The 20,344-nt window shown below is 50.0% G+C and overlaps 9 protein-coding genes across 9 annotated transcripts; 4 read left to right on the top strand and 5 right to left on the bottom strand.

The window, feature by feature from the left end:
• Nucleotides 1-68: 68 nt before the first annotated feature.
• On the bottom strand, nucleotides 69-1,490 carry BJX67DRAFT_377117 (uncharacterized protein; the record flags this gene model as incomplete). The annotated part of the gene is made up of 2 exons (XM_071032031.1): nucleotides 69-241; nucleotides 296-1,490. The coding sequence occupies 2 exons, from the start codon at nucleotides 1,488-1,490 to the stop codon at nucleotides 69-71; spliced, it is 1,368 nt and encodes a 455-aa protein (XP_070890317.1).
• Nucleotides 1,491-1,667: 177 nt separating this feature from the next.
• On the bottom strand, nucleotides 1,668-4,253 carry BJX67DRAFT_159528 (uncharacterized protein). The gene is made up of 3 exons (XM_071024920.1): nucleotides 4,054-4,253; nucleotides 3,825-3,994; nucleotides 1,668-3,775 (listed from the first exon to the last, which is right to left on the bottom strand). The coding sequence occupies exons 1-3, from the start codon at nucleotides 4,194-4,196 to the stop codon at nucleotides 1,761-1,763; spliced, it is 2,328 nt and encodes a 775-aa protein (XP_070890316.1). The 5' UTR covers nucleotides 4,197-4,253; the 3' UTR covers nucleotides 1,668-1,760.
• Nucleotides 4,254-4,434: 181 nt separating this feature from the next.
• On the top strand, nucleotides 4,435-5,729 carry cdc123 (cell proliferation protein CDC123; the record flags this gene model as incomplete). Its single annotated transcript, XM_071030781.1, has 2 exons — nucleotides 4,435-4,553; nucleotides 4,616-5,729. 2 exons carry the CDS (start codon nucleotides 4,435-4,437, stop codon nucleotides 5,727-5,729), a joined length of 1,233 nt encoding a protein of 410 aa, XP_070890315.1.
• Nucleotides 5,730-5,842: 113 nt separating this feature from the next.
• On the bottom strand, nucleotides 5,843-7,059 carry BJX67DRAFT_159519 (dodecenoyl-CoA isomerase). Its single transcript, XM_071024919.1, has 2 exons — nucleotides 6,656-7,059; nucleotides 5,843-6,593 (listed from the first exon to the last, which is right to left on the bottom strand). Exons 1-2 carry the CDS (start codon nucleotides 6,844-6,846, stop codon nucleotides 5,957-5,959), a joined length of 828 nt encoding a protein of 275 aa, XP_070890314.1. The 5' UTR covers nucleotides 6,847-7,059; the 3' UTR covers nucleotides 5,843-5,956.
• A 360-nt stretch (nucleotides 7,060-7,419) lies between these two features.
• BJX67DRAFT_377113 (uncharacterized protein) lies at nucleotides 7,420-7,807 on the top strand (the record flags this gene model as incomplete). The annotated part of the gene is made up of 2 exons (XM_071032030.1): nucleotides 7,420-7,470; nucleotides 7,550-7,807. 2 exons carry the CDS (start codon nucleotides 7,420-7,422, stop codon nucleotides 7,805-7,807), a joined length of 309 nt encoding a protein of 102 aa, XP_070890313.1.
• A 748-nt stretch (nucleotides 7,808-8,555) lies between these two features.
• BJX67DRAFT_377112 (serine palmitoyltransferase small subunit family protein) lies at nucleotides 8,556-8,970 on the bottom strand (the record flags this gene model as incomplete). The annotated part of the gene is made up of 2 exons (XM_071032029.1): nucleotides 8,556-8,800; nucleotides 8,856-8,970. 2 exons carry the CDS (start codon nucleotides 8,968-8,970, stop codon nucleotides 8,556-8,558), a joined length of 360 nt encoding a protein of 119 aa, XP_070890312.1.
• A 1,016-nt stretch (nucleotides 8,971-9,986) lies between these two features.
• Nucleotides 9,987-10,564, top strand: BJX67DRAFT_377111 (peptide chain release factor family protein; the record flags this gene model as incomplete). Its single annotated transcript, XM_071032028.1, has 2 exons — nucleotides 9,987-10,166; nucleotides 10,250-10,564. 2 exons carry the CDS (start codon nucleotides 9,987-9,989, stop codon nucleotides 10,562-10,564), a joined length of 495 nt encoding a protein of 164 aa, XP_070890311.1.
• A 188-nt stretch (nucleotides 10,565-10,752) lies between these two features.
• Nucleotides 10,753-14,067, bottom strand: BJX67DRAFT_377110 (putative chromosome segregation protein Cse1; the record flags this gene model as incomplete). The annotated part of the gene is made up of 8 exons (XM_071032027.1): nucleotides 10,753-11,197; nucleotides 11,253-11,432; nucleotides 11,494-11,797; nucleotides 11,851-11,933; nucleotides 11,983-13,307; nucleotides 13,388-13,558; nucleotides 13,613-13,923; nucleotides 14,001-14,067. 8 exons carry the CDS (start codon nucleotides 14,065-14,067, stop codon nucleotides 10,753-10,755), a joined length of 2,886 nt encoding a protein of 961 aa, XP_070890310.1.
• Nucleotides 14,068-14,437: 370 nt separating this feature from the next.
• On the top strand, nucleotides 14,438-20,283 carry BJX67DRAFT_341996 (putative GTPase activating protein (Tsc2)). Its single transcript, XM_071027966.1, has 2 exons — nucleotides 14,438-14,724; nucleotides 14,849-20,283. Exon 2 carries the CDS (start codon nucleotides 14,911-14,913, stop codon nucleotides 19,627-19,629), a length of 4,719 nt encoding a protein of 1,572 aa, XP_070890309.1. The 5' UTR covers nucleotides 14,438-14,724; nucleotides 14,849-14,910; the 3' UTR covers nucleotides 19,630-20,283.
• The last annotated feature ends 61 nt before the right edge of the window (nucleotides 20,284-20,344 follow it).

Raw genomic sequence — 20,344 nt, 5'->3', positions numbered from 1 at the left:
AAATATGATGAACGTAATAGAAGTATACACTGAGTAGAGGACGCTATGATGATCTCCTTTGCGGCCTCTCAGCCGAGAGATTCACTAAGATGTGCTGCGGGAACCTGTTCTTGGGAATGAGGCGCGAGGTCAGAACTGGGGTGAGGCTCTGTAGGCGCCTTTGGAGGCGGGTCTTTCTTCTTCTCGACGCCATTCTGTGAGCGTTGGATTGAGGAGTATCTCAAAAAGAGGAGGATCATAACTATGAAATTGTTAGTCATAGTACATGGTGTGGGAGAGAAGAGATAAGACATACAAGCACTGATGGCAATTGCCAGCGCAGCCCTCCTCGTAAGAATCCATCTCAGGCCCTCGATCTCGCTCTTACTGTCACTATTCAAGGAGACAGTAATCTTATAATTCAGCTCCTGCACCGAGGTATCGATACTCCTCTGCAGCTCGCGAACCGTCATCTTATGATCATTAAACATCCCCTTAATATCATCCTTCAACCCAGCAAGCTCCTGGTTCGTTCGCTGAGAGAGAATATCCGCCTCGTGCTCCAGCGAAGTCCTCGACGCGCGCTGCCGTTGAACCTCCGAATTCCTCGCCGTTTGCAAACTAGACTGTAGTTCCGAGCACGCCGCCTTGAACAGATATGTCTCGTTCTCCACGTCAGACTTAGATGTGAGATTCTGTTTCGCGAAATCTAGGTTATTCTGTAGAATCTTCCGGACAGCCTTCATGATCGTCTCGGACTGCTTATCTGAGAACCCATTCTTCGCGAGATCTTGGACAAGCGTGTAAGTATCGAAATGGTGTACGTAGGGCGGCGGGGCCATATGCGGAGCCTGGCTATGCGGCGCCGTTGATGGCGTGAGATATGACGAAGGGGAGGGCATGTGGAGGACGCCTTCCAGCGGGTTCCCGTCTAATGGAGGTGGAGATGCAGCTGCTGTTCGCTCTTCGGGCGCTTTCTCGTCGGGATGCGGGGATGCTGATTTTGCTTCGTGAATCTCCGGATTGTGGCTCCCCTCCTCATCGGAGTCTAGTTCTTCGTCTTCATTGAGGTCTTGGCGTTGAGCCGATTGTGCCGCCTTCTCGGTATCTGTTTGGGGCTGAGAGGAGGGCTTTGCGGTAGTACCATTCTGTGTCTCTCGCGACTGCGACTGTGCGTGCTGCTGCGCCTGTGACTGTTCTGACAGAGTAGTGGTATGAATCTCCACCGGCGAAGTAGAGGGTTGAGCTTGAGTATGACCTTGCCCTTTGTCTAGCACAGGGTCATCCTTCGGTCGATTTGGAGGAGGTATATTCGGTTCTACGGCCGGCCCGTAGCGCCGCTGAATCGTCCCCTGGTCGCGCGGTCGGCTGGTGTGAAACGGAGCTCGAGAGGTGGAAGGCCGACGTGGGCGGGCAGTCGGAAACCGAATGGAGCGATGTGTGGACGGTTCACAGGATTTGACTGCGCGCATTAGATTCGGATAAAGGAAAGGGAGTCTCGGAGACGCCATGATGAGGAACTGGCGCTGGCGACGTTGGGAGAGAAGAGACCGGGAAAGGGAAGGAGGAGACTGTGTGAAGTGAAGCAATCGACAGCGGCGACTTTTTCCCGCGGCCAACTACGGCCGGTAACGTGGCATGACGTAAGCGGTGAGGCTCTAGTCCGCGGGAACGGTTTGAGAGAGCGTAAGAGACAGGGCAGAGATAGCGCTTGGGCTGCATGTACTGAGACACAAATTGATCTATGAATGCTATGATTGACGTGATGCATGACTCTAAGGCTACCATGCGGTATCCACCGCTAATAGGCCAAACAAAAGTCGCGTTCGGCGCCAGTATTCCTGCGCCCTCTGATCCATGGTCTTCGTGGATGGTCCTGGTTCCGATCCAAAGCTATTTCGAAGCTTTTCTGCAGACTGTTGCAGGGGAGTGTGCTCTGCCCCTCTCCCCGTCAAAGCACTTTGTAGGAAAATGGTGTCAAAATAGAGCTGAGCTTTAAGGTCATGCAGATATGCTTCGTTTGCGCTCGTGGGCCGATCGTCTTCACCTTCGATTGGAGATGTTTCTTTGGCGGAGGCCAATACGGACGTATCCCCGGGTATCTTCAATTCCCCAAGGAAGGCTGCCACGCGTTCTGCTAGCTCCTTCTGTAGATATTCGTGCAGGACATAAATGGTGGACGTATCCCAGAGCCCAGGACCATGTCTATCCATAGACTCCACCAGTCTGCGCAGATATTTGAAGGTAGCTGGTGATGGCTGAGACGGAAGTTCGGGATCGCCCTCCCAGAGAGTTCTCCCTGGTAGCAACCCTGACTCGGATTTCTGGAACGTCAGAGGCTGGGTATGTGCAATAAGCTCCATTGCAAGTATTTTCTGGAGTCCAGGAATGATATCCTTTGCGAATTGAATATCACTCGAGAGAAATTCATGTGGAAGGTCTCTCCGAACCAGCCGAATGAGCTTCAGCAAGAATGCGGCGGCCTCGACACAGTTTGAGTCTCCGATAGGCTTGGATGTATCGCTAAACGAAGCCTGGAGGTTATCAAAGGCCTGTCCAACTGCGGCTCTGAGGGCGTCCCATAGAACCTGCGTATCATCTTCGTTTAAAATTGCTGCGACGTCGATGTCAAGATCTTCATCCGCAGCCTCGTCAAGGACATCAGGCCATCGCACTTCTTTGAGGGCATTGATCGCCTCCTTGAGGTTTTCGATAGAAGAAAGCCAATTTTGATATTCGTTCACGGCAGCAGATACGTCTTCGTCTCGACCAAGTAACCTATCTGTAATCGCTCTCTTGAATGCAGAGGCACCGTTCGAATAATCAAGTGTTCCCAACTCAGGATCCCACAGAGACTGAGTACAACTATGTTCTGTGCTGTCCCAGTTTGAAATTTCTGATGCAACAGCCTCGCCGAATGCACCCAAAGCATTGGCTTTATCCGATAATATGGTCGTAAGACGCGTATTGAATATCGTTCTGATACCTTCTAAGACTTGCAAGGCTGAATGGGTTGGCGTAGAGCTCCAGGCGCTCAGCCATAGCTCCAGTGTTTCTTTCCGAAGTTGTAGCAGCTGTGGGAAATCTACCCATTCCGAAAGGGCACATTGGCTGCGACCCACAAACTCATCGAAAGCGTTCTTGGACCATTTCTTGATCGTTTTATCCGCATCCTGTCTGGACTGTTCATTGAGCTTGATCCAAGGAGTAAAGTTGATGAGATCCGTGGCCACCCAGCGACCTAACACATCAAACGCAAGATCGTCAATGTTGCGAATGTCAGGATCGGCAAATAGTGGTCGGGATTTCAATTTATTCAGAACATCAGTAAATCGTCGTGAGAGAAGAACTTTAGAAACCTGAAGAGTCTGCACATAAAGACGTAAGGCAGTCAATATCTTCTCCCCAGAAGCTTTGGAAAGCTCCAACTGATTTTCGACGACATCCAGGCGGGTCTTGTGGTAGTATGCGACGGCATCGTCCGAGGAGGAACTTGTAGCCAAACAATATGCAGCTAGGGCTTCAATGACCTCGTCGATAGTCGACTTAGCGCTAGCAAGGCGTTTTTCGATCCGATTTCGCAGGCCCCGCCGAAGAGAGGCAAGCCGGTTACGTAGGGTCTCAAGAAACGGGGGTGCGGTTTTTTGTTCAGAGAGAGTTTTATGCAGAAGGCGAGAGATAACGAGCAGCTTCGCCATTAGCAACGGTGAGCCACGCTTCCTCAACGTCCTCGAGATCAATACCAAGCACCGGTGAAGTAGCGCAAGCTGAGCAGCAAGAGCCCGCTTTGTCGTATCTAACTTCACTCAGTCCACAGCCCAGATATATCCGAAAAAGCAACCTACCCTGATCCGTAGTCTCGCCATTTATTTGGTTGAAATGCATATACTTTTTTCCCATCAACCGCGGATTGCATCTTCGTCCGATGTCTGACAATGTCATATCCACGTTCTCCATATCGCGATGCATAGCAACAATCGTCTCGGCGGTGCCAACAAGTTCTCGATATCGGGTACTACATGTGCCATTGACGTTAGTCATTAAATATGCCGTCTCGGTTTTCTCTCAGCATACCCAACGAGGGCTCGTAGCTTCTCCTTATTGCTTTCAATATCGCGACGGAGCTCTTGCTCCACGCGTCGCACGGTAGGAATTGGGTATTGAAAAGCATCCTGCCATGATTTCAAGCTCTGTGGGTCAGGACTGTCAGCAGCCATGGCAGCGAGAAGGCAGGATGCCGATGGGAGAAGACCGAGTGGCCTTCGGTTTGGTGCTATGAACAAGTAAGTTGAGCAATCGGTGCCTGGGGCAGTACTATTCCACATCGGGAAACTATCATGACTCACCTGCATCAAAAAAGTCCCCGCGGCCTGCTCTTTGCTTAAAGCCGACCCCCCCAACCGACAACTTTCCTGATCTTGGATAATTTTCAAGAATATCACTGACCCATCCATCATGCCTCTCATCGAGTCCGATGAAACTGGCCCCTCGGCGGAGTCGCTGCAAAAACTGCCTTTTCCTCCCGTCACCTACTCGCATATTCTACATTGCTCCTATGACCATTGGCAACCTCGGTATGCACCACTTTTCGGCTTCACTAGGACTGGAATTACTAAGTTTAGCCTCCCTTGCGCAGATATCGTGCGCTCGTACCAAAGTCGCGAATCATCCCCTTGTCGGCTTCGTTTGTCTCCTACCTCCGTGCCGACGGCATCGTCCTCCCACCCGAAAATACTCCCCCAGCTGACGATGACAACCTCGACACCTTCTCCGATGACTCCGACGCCGATGAAGAGGCAGACCCCTCGAAAGAATGGGAAGATATTCACGGTCAAATCAAATCTACAATCGCCGAATTCGGCGGCAAAGTGACGCCCAAGCTGAACTGGAGCGCTCCAAAGGACGCCACCTGGATATCCGCAACAAACGACCTCCAATGTCGCACGCCAAACGATATCTACCTCCTCCTGAAAAGCAGCGATTTTATCACCCACGACCTCGATCATCCATTCGATGACTGCGTCCCCGACACTACCTACTCCCCTACGCCGACACCGAGTACCCCGGAAGTACAATACAACCTCATACTCCGCAAATACGTCAATTTTAACCCATCCCTCGAGTTTCGGTGTTTCGTACGCAACAAGGTGCTACTATGTATCTGTCAGCGTGATCAAAACCACTTCGACTTTTTGTTTCCGATGCGCGATGCCCTCCGCTCTCGTATTCAGGACTTCTTCGATGAGAAGCTGAAGGATACATTTCCCGACTCCAGCTTTGTTTTCGACGTTTACATTCCGCCACCACATCAGCGAGTTTGGCTAATCGATATAAACCCCTGGGCTGAACGGACAGATCCGCTATTGTTCAGTTGGCTAGAGATTTTGCGTATGAAAGACCCGGCCGGAATCCAAGAGGAGGATGACAGCGCGGAAGAACAATTCGTTCGGCTTTCGCTCAATGGGCATAACGGCGGGAGCCTACCGCAAGAGTCATCCGAAGATCAGGCCTCCGAGTCAGGAGAAGACGAGGACGGCGATGCTCCATTACTACCGGAAATGCGACTCGTGAAGCGTGACGACCCGGAGGCTTATGCATTCACGACACCCCAGTACTCAGCGCATAAGCTGCCGAAGGAAGTTGTTGATGCGTCAATTTCCGGTCCAGGCGGGATGAGTGAGTTCCTTGGCCAATGGCAGGACATCCTAGCTCGACAGGCGCAGGAATCGGATACAGAAAGTAACGATTGATCAACTTGGCATGATATGAGAGTGATGACTTTTCTTGGAACAAGCGGTTAGACGGCGTTTAATTTCAAAGGGTGGTGAAAGTCGGGTCCGGATAATTATTCTAGTGCAACCTAATAAGTGAATTGAATGAATTCCGTTCCGTTCCTTTATACAACGAGGGCTGCATTTGGTTTCCAGCCCCAAAGATATCTATATACAATCCTAGCGGAGTATAATATCCCATCCATTCAAAGCTTATGCTTCTTCTCTCCCGCCGCCAACTTCCTAAACTCCTCCTGTGGGAGACCCAACAAGAATCTCTCCAGCCCCTGGAAGGCCTCGATCGTATTCTGGCGATCCATGATCTCTCTCCCAGGCTTGCGGACCAACTCCTTAATCCGCAGCAGCGAACTCTGGCTCAAATGCGCGCCCATCCTGTCCTCAACCTCCTCAAGAACCTTCTTCAAGAACCCAGCAGAGTCATCCGGCTTCCCGCTATCGGCCTTGATAATCTTATTCACGAAGCCCGCCTGCACCAGCTCGTCGGCAGTTATCCGCTTACTCTGGATAAGAGCTTCGTTGGCCTTTGCGATTCCCAGGCGTTCGACGAACGCCACGGATGCTCCGCCCTCGGCGACGAGACCGAGGGAGGAGAAGGGCGTGAGGAGGAAGGTGTGGGGCGTGGCGTAGACGAAGTCGGCCATGGCGACTAGGGCGGCAGAGAGGCCGACGGCGGGACCATTGAGCGCGGCCACGAGAATCTTGGAGTGGTGGCTGAATGTGTTTGTGATGTCGATGTTGTTTGCGACGAAACTACGGACGAGGTCGCGGCGGACGTTAGAGCCAAGGCCGCCGCCGGGGCGGGTGGCGGTTACGTCTGCGCCTCTGGACAATTCCTATTAATTAGACATGGGGGCTTGAAAATGTGGAGGGGGAGGGATAAGTACGCTGAGAAGAACCGGCCTGTTCCAGTGACGACGGTGATGGTAATGTCATCACGCTTGTCGACTTCCCGGAGACGCTCACCGAGAAGGTAGTAGTGGTCTGCGCTGAGGGCGTTGAGCTTCTTGGGGATGTTGAGGGTGATGATCGCAATGCGGTCCTGGTAGGTGACGGTGATATCTTTCTCGTCGGCCATGCTTGCTCTATATATCGATGTGTAGGGTTAAGTTTTGAACGACAGTCAACGTTCAACGATCTGAGAGCGAGCGAAAGCAGAAAAAAAGCGGGTAATTGACCAGCAATCCTCCACCGGCGCTGTAATATATGGATCTCAGGAACCGAGCATTGCTTCTGCCGTCAGGACTCGAAGAGCCGTGGCTTTGCGGGGGAACGACCGACGGGCCGACAGGGCAACCGAGGCACAACCAAAACAGATGGATTACGTGATCTGTCAAGTAAAATCACGTGAGGTAAAAGTTTGCTCCGTTTGTCTTCGGCCCGTCAGAGCCTCCGAGAAAGGAACAATAATCCGAGACCCACCCATCGCCGCGCGGGATTCTTCAAGTTGATCGAGTGAGCTTGAGACCCAATTCCGATCATTTGGTATCGTCAACGGCTCGACGATTAGCCAGTGGGTTAATCAGCCACTGGAAGCAGATAATTGCCCAGAAGATAGAGAACGATTCACGTACCCGCAATCTCCTCGCAACTCCTCAACTCCTCAGCTTCTACCCTCACAATCCCCGCCTGTCATACATCCACATCAATGATGTCCGCCATCCTCCGCAGACTCCAAGGGGGTAACCTCGAAATCTTCAAAGTAAACACCCCCCGATTTTCCAATCCCAGTTCCTTCTAACTCTCGACTCCGACACTAATGTGGCCCCCTTCCTCTCTAGTTCGGTATGTACGTCATCTTCCCCATCGGATGGATGTACTACTTCGGCACAAATCTCGACGAACGATTCAGCGTACCCGGTTTCTGGCCTACGGCCGAGCAGTCACATAAGATCCCACTTGAGAAAGAAGATATTGATAAGGAGTTGGCGCGGATGCGGATGGTTGATGCGGTCAAGCGGGAGCGACGGCAGCGAGAGCTGGAAGCGCGCGCGCAGGCGGAGGCCCAACTCCAAGCGCAAAGTCAGAGTCAGAGTTAGGGCTCGAGTTCGGGGTGAATTTATGTGCTGGTTTGGGGTCTTTAAGGCTATATATGCTGGGATTTTCAAGGATCTGCCACGGTGGTTGGAAGAAAGTGAAGCCGCAGTCTGCGATTGGGCAGAATGGTCACCGGCGTTTTATGACTTTGGTTGCATGTGAGTTACACGTGAATTGTCTGTATGATTACTCCCTGTATAACACACTTTTTTGAGCATTATGGAGTTGTCGATTTTGCTGGGAGATATTTTCTTGCTGGTCTACTACAATTATTCTATGTCGTAAAGGAAACATTGAAAGCTGACTTCTTCAAGACGAAATAATAAAGTGATTACGGAGAAACCCCGTACTAACGATGGTGTGGGAGAATGCGATTAGGGCATTCTGTCGTAACAATAGCCAACCCGGTGAAGCGAAGCAACCATAATGCTGTCAGGATGAAACCGAAACTCCTAAGATACGCCGATTCTCGCGAGCTCTCCAACTCCAACGCCATCATCAAATCGAGCCATGAAAACCCACTTCCGCGTCGAAAAAACAGCAGTTATGCAATTTTGTGCTAAGGACGGCGGGAGTACCGGTATCGTAAATTAATAGCAATAGCGGAGTAATAGGGAGATTGAAGAGCGAGTGAGTGGAAGATAAGTCCCCGGCCGCGCCACGACAAGATATGAAACACCCCCAATTTAACGCCCATCTCCAGCATCGACAGAAGAGAGATACGCCGAGTCATCATTCTCAACGAGAGCGTCATAGCTCTGGAACTGTGGCTTGAGCCGTTGCAGCGGCATTCTGCGCTGTCTCGTACATCACCTCCAGGGCCTGGGTGCTGCTGTCACAGAAAACAGTCCCGATCGATGAGATTCCGGTCGTTGCAAAGGGGCGTTCACCGACGCAGTAGTAGTATACATGGCTGTATATCGATCGTAGATGGTCTGGGAGGTAGACGTAGATTGCTGTGAGGATCATGGAGATAAGGGTAAGGAGAAGCGAGTCTGGCAATTCCTGGTGTCAGTACGTAGGCAGAGAGTATTGAAGAGAAGGACGTACTGAAGATGAACTTCTCCGTAGGAGTAAGCATGTATACAGCGAATGTGACCTCATACTGATAGATCTTCAGGCGAACCCAGCGAACCAAGGCGGAAGCCATCCATAGAAAAGTCATTCTGGCGGACTTGTTAGAGGTGTTTGTAGATGAGTGTGTCTGAGAATGAGCGAGTGGTGCAGCGTGGGACGTAGTTTTGTCAGGCGTAAACTTAGGAGGATATTTCCGAAAAGAAAGGGGCGGGATTGAGGCTTGTCCGCAAGGTGCCAGCGGTGGACAAATTGTCTTCTCGACTTCACACCATGGTCCAAAAGACTGAAAAGAGGATGAAGTGGATGTCAGGGAAAGAAAAGAGACGGCAGAGGTGGATATCGAGGAGATTGGTTGCGCGTCGATCGACGGTGAGTTAGTCGGTGCGGGGAGGCGAAGTTGGAGAGTCAAAGAGGTGAAAGGGGAATTGAGGGAAAATAAATATTGAAATACGAGATTCTGAACTGCGGTTCAGATTCTGCTAAGAATATCTGAGGTCGAGATGGGAATCGACGGATGGACAAGTCCAGGTGTCAAGCCTGTTGTCAATGGTCCACTTCAGGGTCCAGCCAGCTGCCAGATTTTCCACTAAAGACGGGCAAGGAAGGAGGGACAAACCGATCAACCTGAGCAGCGCGTGAGGAAATAATTGAAATCTCTGTGGCTTTCAACTCTGAAGATGCGGATGATGGGGCCTTGGAAGTTTTGAGTATCTCACGCCCGGACTTATTCCAACTCCATGCAGAGCATGCGTCACCCAATCTTGGCATCTTCATGGACTTGGATTGAGGAAATCGCAGATCATATGGAATAAACGAAAGTCCACCTTGGAAGAGAGGCGGGTTCGACTATACTTCTTCCTCCTCTCTGCTCTAGATAATTTTAGACCACTCCATGTAAGCTCCGTATCCCCCTTCCCGTATCGACAACGATATTGTTGAAGCTAGAGTTTATCGTCAATAAGAATCTGAGACACGAATACTGCCGACCCAGATCCCGCTCCCCACTCGCTCACTGTCTGAGTCTCCAATCTCCATCGCCTCTCCGCAGCGCAACGTTCGAACAATGATAACAACCATGAAACCGACATTTCCCTGAAACCGATCATGCTCCGCCAGATACGACATCTCCCGATCTCCAGGCCATTTCCTCAATTCCTCCCGAAAAGATCCCTGTCTGCTTCACAACTCTGCTCCGAGAAGGCTCTCCCGCCGCGATTAAAGCTCTCCAATGCCGACATAACAACCTCTTACCTCAAGGGCACAGGCCCTGGAGGCCAGAAAATCGTACGCATTCTCCCTCTTCGGCCTTGTCCGCCGACCTGCACCAGAAGCGGTGCCGCTAACCGTTCATCGTTTCGTCGGAATAGAACAAAACCAACTCCGCCGTCCAACTCATCCACAAGCCCACCGGAATAGTCGTAAAGTCTCAGGCCACGCGATCGCGATCACAGAATGAGAAAATTGCGCGCCAATTGCTCGCTGATAAAGTCGAGCAGTTGCTGAAGGGAGATGAGAGTCGCGTTACACTCAAGGCAGAGCGGAAGCGGAAGAAGAAGGCGAGTCGAGTGAAGAAGAGTCGGAGAAAGTATCGCGAGTTAGAGGCAAAGGGGGCGCAAAAAGGAGAAGAAGAAGAAGAACGAGAGGACCTAAGAGATGAGGAGGGGGAGAAAAGAGGTGAGTAAAACTACAAAACGTCTCTCGCTCTGGGTTATGGAACCTCTGCCTGTTACACCACGGTTAATTGGTCTCTCTTGCACCACCCTTTATTTTCAGTTGGGATATTATCTTCGTAAAGAAGACCACAAGATCACTTTGACCCATTTAAAATCTCGTCCCCCAGGTTTAGGGATGGAACTGATTAATAAAACTTCTATGCAATATAACCGCTGAGGACCGCCTTTGCTTCGTCCCCTAGCCTTTCTTGAACGAATGCCGAGATTCTTCCACCGTGCCTCTGGTCTGCTTCCTTGAGGTATTCGCCAACCCAGGGTTTGAGGTCAGCTCCCGTGTCTGGCCAAAGGTCTTTGACCTGCGGCCGAATCGTTACAAGAGCTGTGAACCCAACGCCAAACGCCATATCTTCAACATCATGCTCAGCGTCGATGTCATCCTTGTTAGCTGGTAGAGGCGGGAGCTCCAAGAGCTTGAGCAGAGCTTCGCATGTGAAACCCCAACCCTTCTTATATTTATTGGCAAAGGCTTCAGAATTAGCCAGTGTCTTAGTAAACGAAAGCACAGCCGTTTTGCGATCTATCGGGCGAGCAAGCTTTTGGGACTCCGGCAGAATGATGTTCAGGTACAACTGGACATATAGTCTAGTTGCAGTCAGCAGTTGGCTCGTTGAGAAAAATCTTGAATCTGAACTCTTACCCGTCTTGAATTTTATCGATAATCTGGATCACAAAATCGGCGCTGTAGCCTTTCTCGTCATTGGCGCAGATGAAATGGTAGAAACGAACGAAACGAAGTGTGAGACCCTCTGTCTTGTGATTCTGAAGACGAGTGAGAATGATCTGCAAGATATCGCCAAAGTATGGCTCCAGTGTCGCCCTAGAAACCGGTGTTAGTGGCGTGGGTGCTTGAGAGACTTTGAGGGAGTGATTCAGCATACGATGGGAAGTGCTCAACCACGGATTCAACAAGGTCAAAACCGTAGCTTTCATTGGTCTTGGAGGAAAGCAATTTTTGGAAGATACCAAGAGTGTTAATGAGCTGGTTGTTTTCCAGAATATACTGCGAGCCTCGACTAATAATAGACGACAAAAGCCGTACAAGCGCGGGTATGTTCCCCTTCGATTCCCACACCTGAGGTGCGAGAATAGGAGCAATGAGGCCTTGGTAGAGACTCGGCAAGGTCCCTGATGGGTTGGCTTCGAGAAGGGCAGCGAAGAGCTGGAAGATATACGGAACAAATTCTAGACCGATATTAGCCAATCTGTCTAGCTTACTGTTTCCGAGACGGGTGTACCTTGCACATCTCCTTGAAGAACGGCAGACATGGGAGGGTAGAGCGCTTGCTCAAGTTTATCGGGATTCGCGGGCGCCGCGAAGCTGTGACCATCAGTAAACCGGGCAACGACCTAGCGGCGCTTGAGCATACCGAATAAAGGCTCCCAGAGCTTCGAAGTGGAAGTAGTAGAATTTCGGGTTGCTTGGGTTGGCACTTATCACTTGGGTGATGTTGATCAGATGTTTCAGCACATTGTCAGTGATGGGAATGACACCCTCTTTGATCACAATCAAGACTCTCATAGCACATCTCATCAGGAACTCATTCTCCTGAACTTTCTGGGGAGCCGAATCCTTTTGGATCAAGGAGAAAATATGCTCCAGTAGGTCTTTTGCTAGAGGTTTAATTGTATCAGCTGAGATAATTGGCTGTCCCTGGGAATCAGTGAAATATAGAACTCGCTCAACCGCGATGGCAGAGTAGGTGTAGACAACGAAATTAGAAGATCCAAGGTGGTTGACCAATAAGGGAAGTACTTCCTGCCACTGTTCCTTTGTTACGAGGCTCCGGAAAAGGTAGAGATACTTGATGGCATCGACCTTAAGAATTGGGTGCACACCGTCTCCAGAAACCAAATCCGCAGCAAGGTGCTTCTGGAAGTAATCAGTGATGCTGATAAGGTTGTTTGTAGTTGTGACTCCATGACTTGCGGTCGCGGCTCCCTTTGCTGCAATTGCAATGAAAAGATAAGTTGCGGTGTCTTTCGCCTTCCAGTTCAATTGCGGAGACTTCGCGTGTTCGTTCAAGTAGTGTTCAATATACTGGAGTACTGTTTTCGTAACAGACGCCTCGAAGTTCCCATTTAATTGTTTCAAGAAATCAGTGGCTGCCCGCCGTCTTGTATCGCTGTCTGAGCCTTCGAGGTCTCGCCGGATAAACTCAATCGGTTCGTCCTCGAATAGTTCTTCGTCTGACTCCCGCAGGCTGACATTTGGAAGAATCACCTTCTCAACCACTTGAGATAGTGTGCCTTCTGCTTGGAAGACTTGTGCATGTTGCGGCATTCCAGCTATTGACGTCAAAAACTTCAACGCCCGGCTGACAAGAATGTCATATTTAGTTTCCTGGCCGATTGTGGTCAAGAAGTTCCAGGAGCTCTCCACAAATTGTTGGATATAAGGCTGGAATTCCTCCCCATATTTCTGCACGTAGAGCGTTAGGACCTCGAAGATACCCGCTCGAACGTATTCTAGCTGACCGGATTCGGTCTCGTCATCAGTTTGCAGCAATTGATTGTCATACGTAAGATACTTAAGCAGGAGCTGAGCGATCCCACTCAAATTCTCTTCAAACATCGGAGGAAGGTCGTGGCAAGAGAGATCGTACGTCAGCTTGAGCATCAAATTGAGCTGTGTGAACCCTAGAGCGAGCTGATTTTGATTCGACTTGTTGGCATCAAGATACGCGTCGAGTCCCTGCACATAACCAGTTAGTATAATATAGTAGAGCCGAGCGGCAGATCATATAATCGACGATCAACCTGCGGGGGAGTTACCTGGAATAGGGTCAAAAAAGGTGTGCCGAATCTCTCCAGAACGTGGTTGATTTCTGTGTAAAGTTCATCTGATCGAAATAGGGGTCTCCATCTCTTAAATATTGAATGTGCAACTGTGAGGACGCCAATGTTGGCAGCGGGGTTATCCGGTTGCAGTTTTGAGACAAGGTCCTGTAACGCAAGTTAGACAGCGGGAGACAGCCGAAATCGGATACTAAGACCTACGCCGACTAGAGTATCCCACCGCTCCCAGAAGTCACTATCGGCGATTACACTAACAGCATCTCCTAGCTGGTTTTGGATGCCCTGCGGTACCGAGATCATCAAGTTGATCAGATCCTGTTTGATCGCGGCTACCACTTCCGCGGGGAGTTTGTAGTTTCCATCTTCGTCGGTCCAGCTCCTTTTAATGAAGTTCTTAAAAAATAAAGCGCTTGCGAGACGGGTATTGTAGGGGTAGGAATCGGACGCCGTTATCTGAAGTAGCGAGATGGGAAAGCTCGCGTTGCTTTCTTGGTGCCGAAGAGCAGATTCAGCTAGAACGAACGTCAGTCTACAGCGCGGGGGACAAATTGAGTTTAGACACTGTATCCAGAGAAAGTCATAAACACACCTTGTTTGTTTTGCCTGGGATCTAAGCTTGCCTCCAGGAGTTGGGCGAGGGTCCCAAGATCCGCCATCGTTTGGAGGACAATATGTACTTGCACAACAGAAGAACGTCGGAAGAGGCTAAGGATATATTCAGGAGGTTGAATTTCAGGTTTGCAATGGAAATAATGTGTGCAATTTGAAGACCCAGATTGGAGTGTCTTTCGACAACGCCGACGATTTTCTCAAGAAGGCAAAAAAAGGTCAAAGGCGAAGATGAAGCTCAATTCCCGGACGGGCAGTTTGTTTGGCGGTTGCTTTGGAATTATTTTAGGCGGTGAGACAAGTCCCCACGCGGGGCACGGAGTCATATCACGTGATAGTAATAATGCTGCAGATCAGGTGATCTCTGCGGGATCAAAGTTTTCCGACGCTCCGCCAGATCATCAGCGTCAGTCAGGTGCCTGGAGGGGAATTGCATCTTGGCAAAGCTTCACTTGAGCCTTGAGATATCTCGTCCTTCCTGTCTCCTCTTTGGGCGTTACCTCCTTGTACAAAAAGGTCTTGGTGTTCTCATTGCTCAGTATCCTTCCATCTTAGCCTGTGCAACTTCTTCCCTTGTACTCAATCTCCCACAAGCCCCCTCCTGCTGCGGCTCTTATCACTTGCCGGTCTTGGGGTTCAAGCCTCAGCATTGTCAATTTCCAGCCTCCTGATGCTGGTGACCTATTGCTAAATATCAGCCCATGGTACGTTGTAAATGTCCTTGGATCGCTTTTTTTTGAATCCTAAAAGGCCTCAGATATCGCGTTCCTCTCTCATGACGCCATAATCTATGTTCTTATCGCTAACCAACTACCCGCTCTTCTCCAGCTTCTTATATAATCCTTTGACTCAATTGAAACCTATATTTATTCACCCGTCCGCTAGGACGCATGTCTCCTGACAATGCTTCATCCCCGTCGCGCTCAAAGTACTCCGCCTCCAGTTTTGCGGACGTCTTTAGGTCTTTAAGTACCTCCCAAACCAAATCGTTTTCCACTACCTCCTTGTCGGATAGCAGCGACTCCCTCCAGCAACCCACGGATGGACATACAAGCAGTTGGTATGCAGTAGGACTTGACTCAATGCATCGCGGAAGTGTCGTGTCTAGTTCCTCGGATGCTTCGGGGCCTAGGGATTTCGACACAAGCGTCAAGATCCTGGCACAGAAGCAGAATTTGAACCATGCTAGTGACGAAGCGGAACAAGTAGCCAAATCCCTCCACTGGTATTCTCCGGAACAAGCTCTAGCACTCTGGGAAGCTGGTTCACATTTGATACACCATGTGGGATTTCCTGAGGCTCGGCGGTGCGGCTCACTTCTGCTAGTGTCTCTGTCAACTCGTCAGGATCTTTCTCCTGCAGCTCGCCGCACTGTCTTTGAATCCATTTCCGCATCGTCAGAGTCCGACGTTATTCCAGCGCGCGCTCAAGCCCTCATCTCGTTGTCAGACCACGGCAGGCGGTTGGAATTCGCTTCTTCTTCCCTCCTGCCTCTGATCACCTCATTGATTGTCCCTCTACACGAAGTAATCTCGTCCGCCAGGTCGAAGGCACGGAAAGCCAAGGTTGGCAAATCCAATGGGCTTTCCTACGAAGATACGGTATTGGACGATTTGTTACAGTTTGCGGTTGATCTCATCACGTTGCAGCGAAGACAACCCGCGAGTGATGAGGTTCAGGAGCTGCTGAACCAAATTTTTACAATATGCAGGAAGACGAGTGTTGCGGCTGATATAAAACACTCTTTGGCAGTATTCGATGCCGTGATTCTCTATGGAGATGTCCCGGATGGAAGTTTTCTTCCTATGCTAGAGCTGCTCTGTAGCATCCATGCCTCGGTACGGTCTCTATCTGGCCCAACGTCAAGGGCTGTTCGAAACCTGGCAAAGTCGAGGCGACAGATTGAAATGGCCGATGCACTCTATTCTTTCCTTCTTGAATCCTCGGGAGACCAAAGCCAAAATTTCAACGTCCTACGCGGTGCGATATACGTTTTCACCGATCTCATTCGCGCCCACGGTCAAGATGGAATACTGAAAGTTCAGTTCGAGCGTTTGATGGAGTCTCTTCAAGTTGTCATCAAGAAGGGCGATGATAGATTGAAAGCGGACGTTTTAGAGCTGTGTTTGAATACCTTGGAGGGAGACTTTTCCCAAATCACATTGGCACATAACTGGACCGGATTCGTCAATGTTCTTAATTCCTGCTCCGCCGGGATCTTTGAAGAGCCCGGGGCAAGTGTTACGCCCACTCTCAGTCCCGAATCACCCTACTCTCGTGGCAGTACCATCGACGAGGTCAAACCCACCATCTCAGCCAACATCGTGCAGATTGCGTCGGCTGTGGGGTCGCTCTGGGACAGAATGGACAAACAGCAGAGACTTAAGATGACGGGGTTTCTATTGAATGTTTGTCAACAAATTGAGCCGACACAAGCCGAGCTGATTCTCAACACAATGAGGGAAGAGAAATTGTGCGATTCCCAAACCTCAGGGTGGGTCCAGAGCTGCCAAAATGTCATAAATTACTTCATTCGTGACCGTGACAAACCTGTCGATCTTCGGATCATTGCTCTGGAAACCTTGAAGGATGCTTTCATTACCCACGAGTCTTTGGCTCTATTCCAGAAAGAAGGCCTTTTGGAACTGATGCTTGAGAGTTTTAGTGATGAGGATAGCATTCTGTTCCTGGAATCGCTAGTTTCCTTTGTCATTGACAGTTTTGTCCCTGCTTGTGATGATGCTACTTTCAAATCTCTAGTAGATATCATCAGTTTACCAATGAACAGGGATTCCAACATGCCCGATGAATCATTGTCAGGGCCCTCTCAAGAAGAGCCTGCATCCACTGTCATGCTCAAGACTTCGCTGGCCAATGTCTGCACTACTGGGCTGGTAAGGATGTTTCTGAGGTTCTTGAACCTATCAGCACCCAAAGCTCTGACGGTCTACGAAGCGCTATTGAAAATAGCAGAGTCCCAAGACCGACCAGTGGATTCCCGCTTGACCTCGCTCAAGATGCTCTTTCGGCTCCGATGCGATTCATCAGGCTCGGTTATTGTTCTATCGATGTCCGAAAATGACTTCAGGATGAATGTATCTGGTCGAAACATTGACCCCAGTTCTACAACAAACGATTGCGAAAATGCGGCAGGAGACTACAGCACTGAGAACGAGGATAGCCTCTCAGTGCCTCATGGGAAACACCCGATCCGTGGGTCATCCTCCAGCGCTTTGTCTAGATCTACTGGGCGTAGCGCCAGCTATTCTCATTCTCAGCGTGCGCCGAAATTGCCCCACCCTGTTTGGGCATATGACACGCCACAGGCACTTCCCGAAGAGCCACCAGATGAATCCAGCCGAGTTGTATATGCCTATGCAACACCCAGCACACCAGACTATGCGGAGCGAGGGCCAGCGGAAAAGACTGCTCTGAAAGCCAACGTATGGCTTGAAACAATCCTCATGTTACTCCAGCGTGAATCGAAATGGAGCATGTACAGCTACGTCCTCACTCATCTTGCGCCTCAACTTCAGAACAGGGATCTCTTCAGCAACGCGATCCCGCAAATCAAACTCCTACGCAACATCTTGTGTGACCAGATTAAGAACGAATCATTCCGCGAACCACCCTCATCCACTGGATTGAAGAAGTCTGACGTGGCCGGCTATATATTTGAAACCCTCTGTGTGCTGGTGAGCTACCACGAGCATTTTGCGAAAAGCGAAGAGGATGAACTCGTACGTTCATTCATGATGGGAATTATTGGCTCATGGGGAGGCACTTCACGCGGGTGTATCCATGCACTTTCCGTCTGCTGCCATGAACTCCCTCTCTCAGTAACAAAGTCCCTAAATGGAATCCTCGACAAAATCTCCAAAGTGATCACGCTATCCAACCTTGCTGTCCACATCCTGGAGTTCTTGGCGCTACTGGCACGTCTCCCAGAAGTCAATGTGAACCTGCGAGAAGAAGAGATCCGGACAGTCTTTGGAATATGTATTCGGCTACTGCAAACGTCCCGAGAGCACAGGCTCAAAACCTCCGAATCACCAACGAGAACCGGTCAAAATGCTCCAAGGACGGGAAGTGCCGTTCGTGAGACCGCAGGCCTTCCCCTTAGTAGCGACGCATCGGATTCTTCTGTCCAAGATGCTATGTCCAGATACATTTATACTTCGACGCATCACGTCATGGTGTTTTGGTTTTTGTCATTGAAGCTGCAAGATCGAGCGAAACACGTGAATTGGATAACCAGCAGACTTATTTTCAAGGATGAACACGGGAAAGAGACAGTTGAAGAACAGAGTCAGGTCTTCCTCGACCTAATGCAGCGGGTTGCCTTTTCAGATTTGGGCGAGACCATTCCTTTCGTGGCCTTTCCCCCGTCACCTGAGGATGGGTCGGTGGTAAAGAAGTCATGGATCGCGGGGATGAGCATTTTCACCGTGGAGACTGCAAGTCTCTCGGGTCTAACACAAATAACGAAGAGGCAAGCTTCGGGGACTACTTACGCAGTGTACCAACAGCGCACTGCGCCTGCCCTTCCTCACCAAGTCCCGGCCACACATGACGCCCATCTACATTCAGATAACATGCAGACTACCGTCTTACCCAGTCACATTATGCTCCAATTGATGGCGACTGCTTTCCCCACACCCACTACAATCCAGCCCATACCGCTCCCGGACGACGACATGACCCGCCGGGCGTTGAGCACGTTTGACCGAAATGACATCGTAGATGGGCATAAGATTGGCGTCATATACATCGAGGATGGGCAGACGGAAGAGGCAGAGATTCTTTCCAACACCGCCGGTAGCCCAGACTATGAGTATTTCCTTTCAGGGCTCGGTACTAAGGTTGCCCTCAGAGGAGCAAGATTCAATACTCAGGGTTTACACGCTGAAACGGATGGGGAGTTTACGTATGCCTGGCGAGACAGGGTCACGGAAATCATCTACCATGTCACGACGATGATGCCCACCAATTTCGAGACCGATCCGTCCTGTGTCCTGAAGAAAAGTCATATTGGCAACGACTTCGTCAATATCATATTCAACCATTCCAATACCCCGTTCAACTTCAACGCGCTTCCCTCCCAGTTCAACTTCTTTTATATTGTCATCAGCCCTGCATCTCGTCTTGCACAAGGGCCCGAAACAGCCTCTCCCAGGGTGCCTGATCCTCGAAATATGTTTTACTCCGTGAAAGTCATGAGCAAACCCGGATTCCCAGAGATCTCGCCTGCTGCGTCGCCCAAAATCATATCCGGAGGGAACCTGGCGGCCTTCGTACGCATCCTAGCCTTGAATGCTTCTGTGTTCTCACTCGTTTGGAATAGCCAAGGTGAGCATATTTCATCTTGGCGCAATAGATTACGCGAGATCAAAAGGCTACGTGAGCGAGCACTAGGAACCCAGTCCCAAACTCCGGATACCATGGATGCGACCTACCCAACTCAACGCCGTAACACCAAAGCCAATATCTTTTCCGAAGAAGTACCAGTCCGGAGAAACTCTGGTAGATCCGAATTTGCCACCGATTGGAACGCAGCCGCAGATACCAATATACTTCAAAACCTCGATTTTTCACGCTGGGCGAGGTGAAGCGAGCTACAAATCTTCCGAGCCATCCCCAAACTCACCATCTTGTACTATCTTCAGCCACGTTGTTCGACGCAAACCATATGCTCTTCTTGATATCCTTCTACATTATTGTTTTACCTTATCCCGTGCGCGGATAGGGAGCTAGAACGCTATCGATTACCTTGACTTCACGTCATTCCATTAACCTCTCTTCTTCTCGATACATTGTTCGTCATTCTAACGTTACCTTCGTTCTGCTTATCTGGAGCATCGGCTGTTGATGTTTTATCAGAAGTGATGTTTTTGTTTATCTTTCACGCACATCTCCAGGCTAGCAATTGCTCTCGAGACTGGACATTTACTATCCTCTGACAGTGGACCGACCTGAAACGATGAAGCTGCGCAGCGTTACGACTTGATACCCACACACTGGCTATTTCAATTGAATTTTTATGTATACTTACTGTTTCCAGGAGTTGAACTGGACCGAAAACAACTCGCGAGAACCAGGGCGGGGTGATGCAGTGCACCAAAAAGTTTGTTGACTTTTAGATGATGATGACAACGGAACTAACGGAACCCAAAAAGTTTTGTGATTTGATATGACTTGATGATAGCGTCCACGCCTTGTTTTATACCTTGTCTCTGCTTTTTATTTTTAATTTTTTTTTTTTTAACTACGATGCGGGAGATGAGCGGCAGCTCAAGCTCTCTTGTGGTCTGAATCTATCAATTA

The sequence above is a fragment of the Aspergillus lucknowensis genome (genome assembly GCF_044049455.1).
Source record: "Aspergillus lucknowensis strain CBS 449.75 chromosome Unknown BJX67scaffold_3, whole genome shotgun sequence".
In the NCBI taxonomy this organism is placed as follows: Eukaryota; Fungi; Ascomycota; class Eurotiomycetes; order Eurotiales; family Aspergillaceae; genus Aspergillus; species Aspergillus lucknowensis.
Note: the sequence above shows the minus strand (reverse complement) of the source record. Positions and strands in the feature narration are given on the sequence as shown.

Coding starts and splice junctions, on each gene's coding strand:
- BJX67DRAFT_159528 (XM_071024920.1), bottom strand. CDS start 4,196: ATGGCTGCTGACAGTCCTGACCCACAGAGCTTGAAATCATGGCAGGAT. Junction 3,995..4,053: donor AAGCTACGAGCCCTCGTTGG/GTATGCTGAGAG, acceptor TGGCACATGTAG/TACCCGATATCGAGAACTTG. Junction 3,776..3,824: donor TGGCGAGACTACGGATCAGG/GTAGGTTGCTTT, acceptor GAGTGAAGTTAG/ATACGACAAAGCGGGCTCTT.
- BJX67DRAFT_159519 (XM_071024919.1), bottom strand. CDS start 6,846: ATGGCCGACGAGAAAGATATCACCGTCACCTACCAGGACCGCATTGCG. Junction 6,594..6,655: donor ACAGGCCGGTTCTTCTCAGC/GTACTTATCCCT, acceptor GGAATTGTCCAG/AGGCGCAGACGTAACCGCCA.
- BJX67DRAFT_341996 (XM_071027966.1), top strand. CDS start 14,911: ATGTCTCCTGACAATGCTTCATCCCCGTCGCGCTCAAAGTACTCCGCC.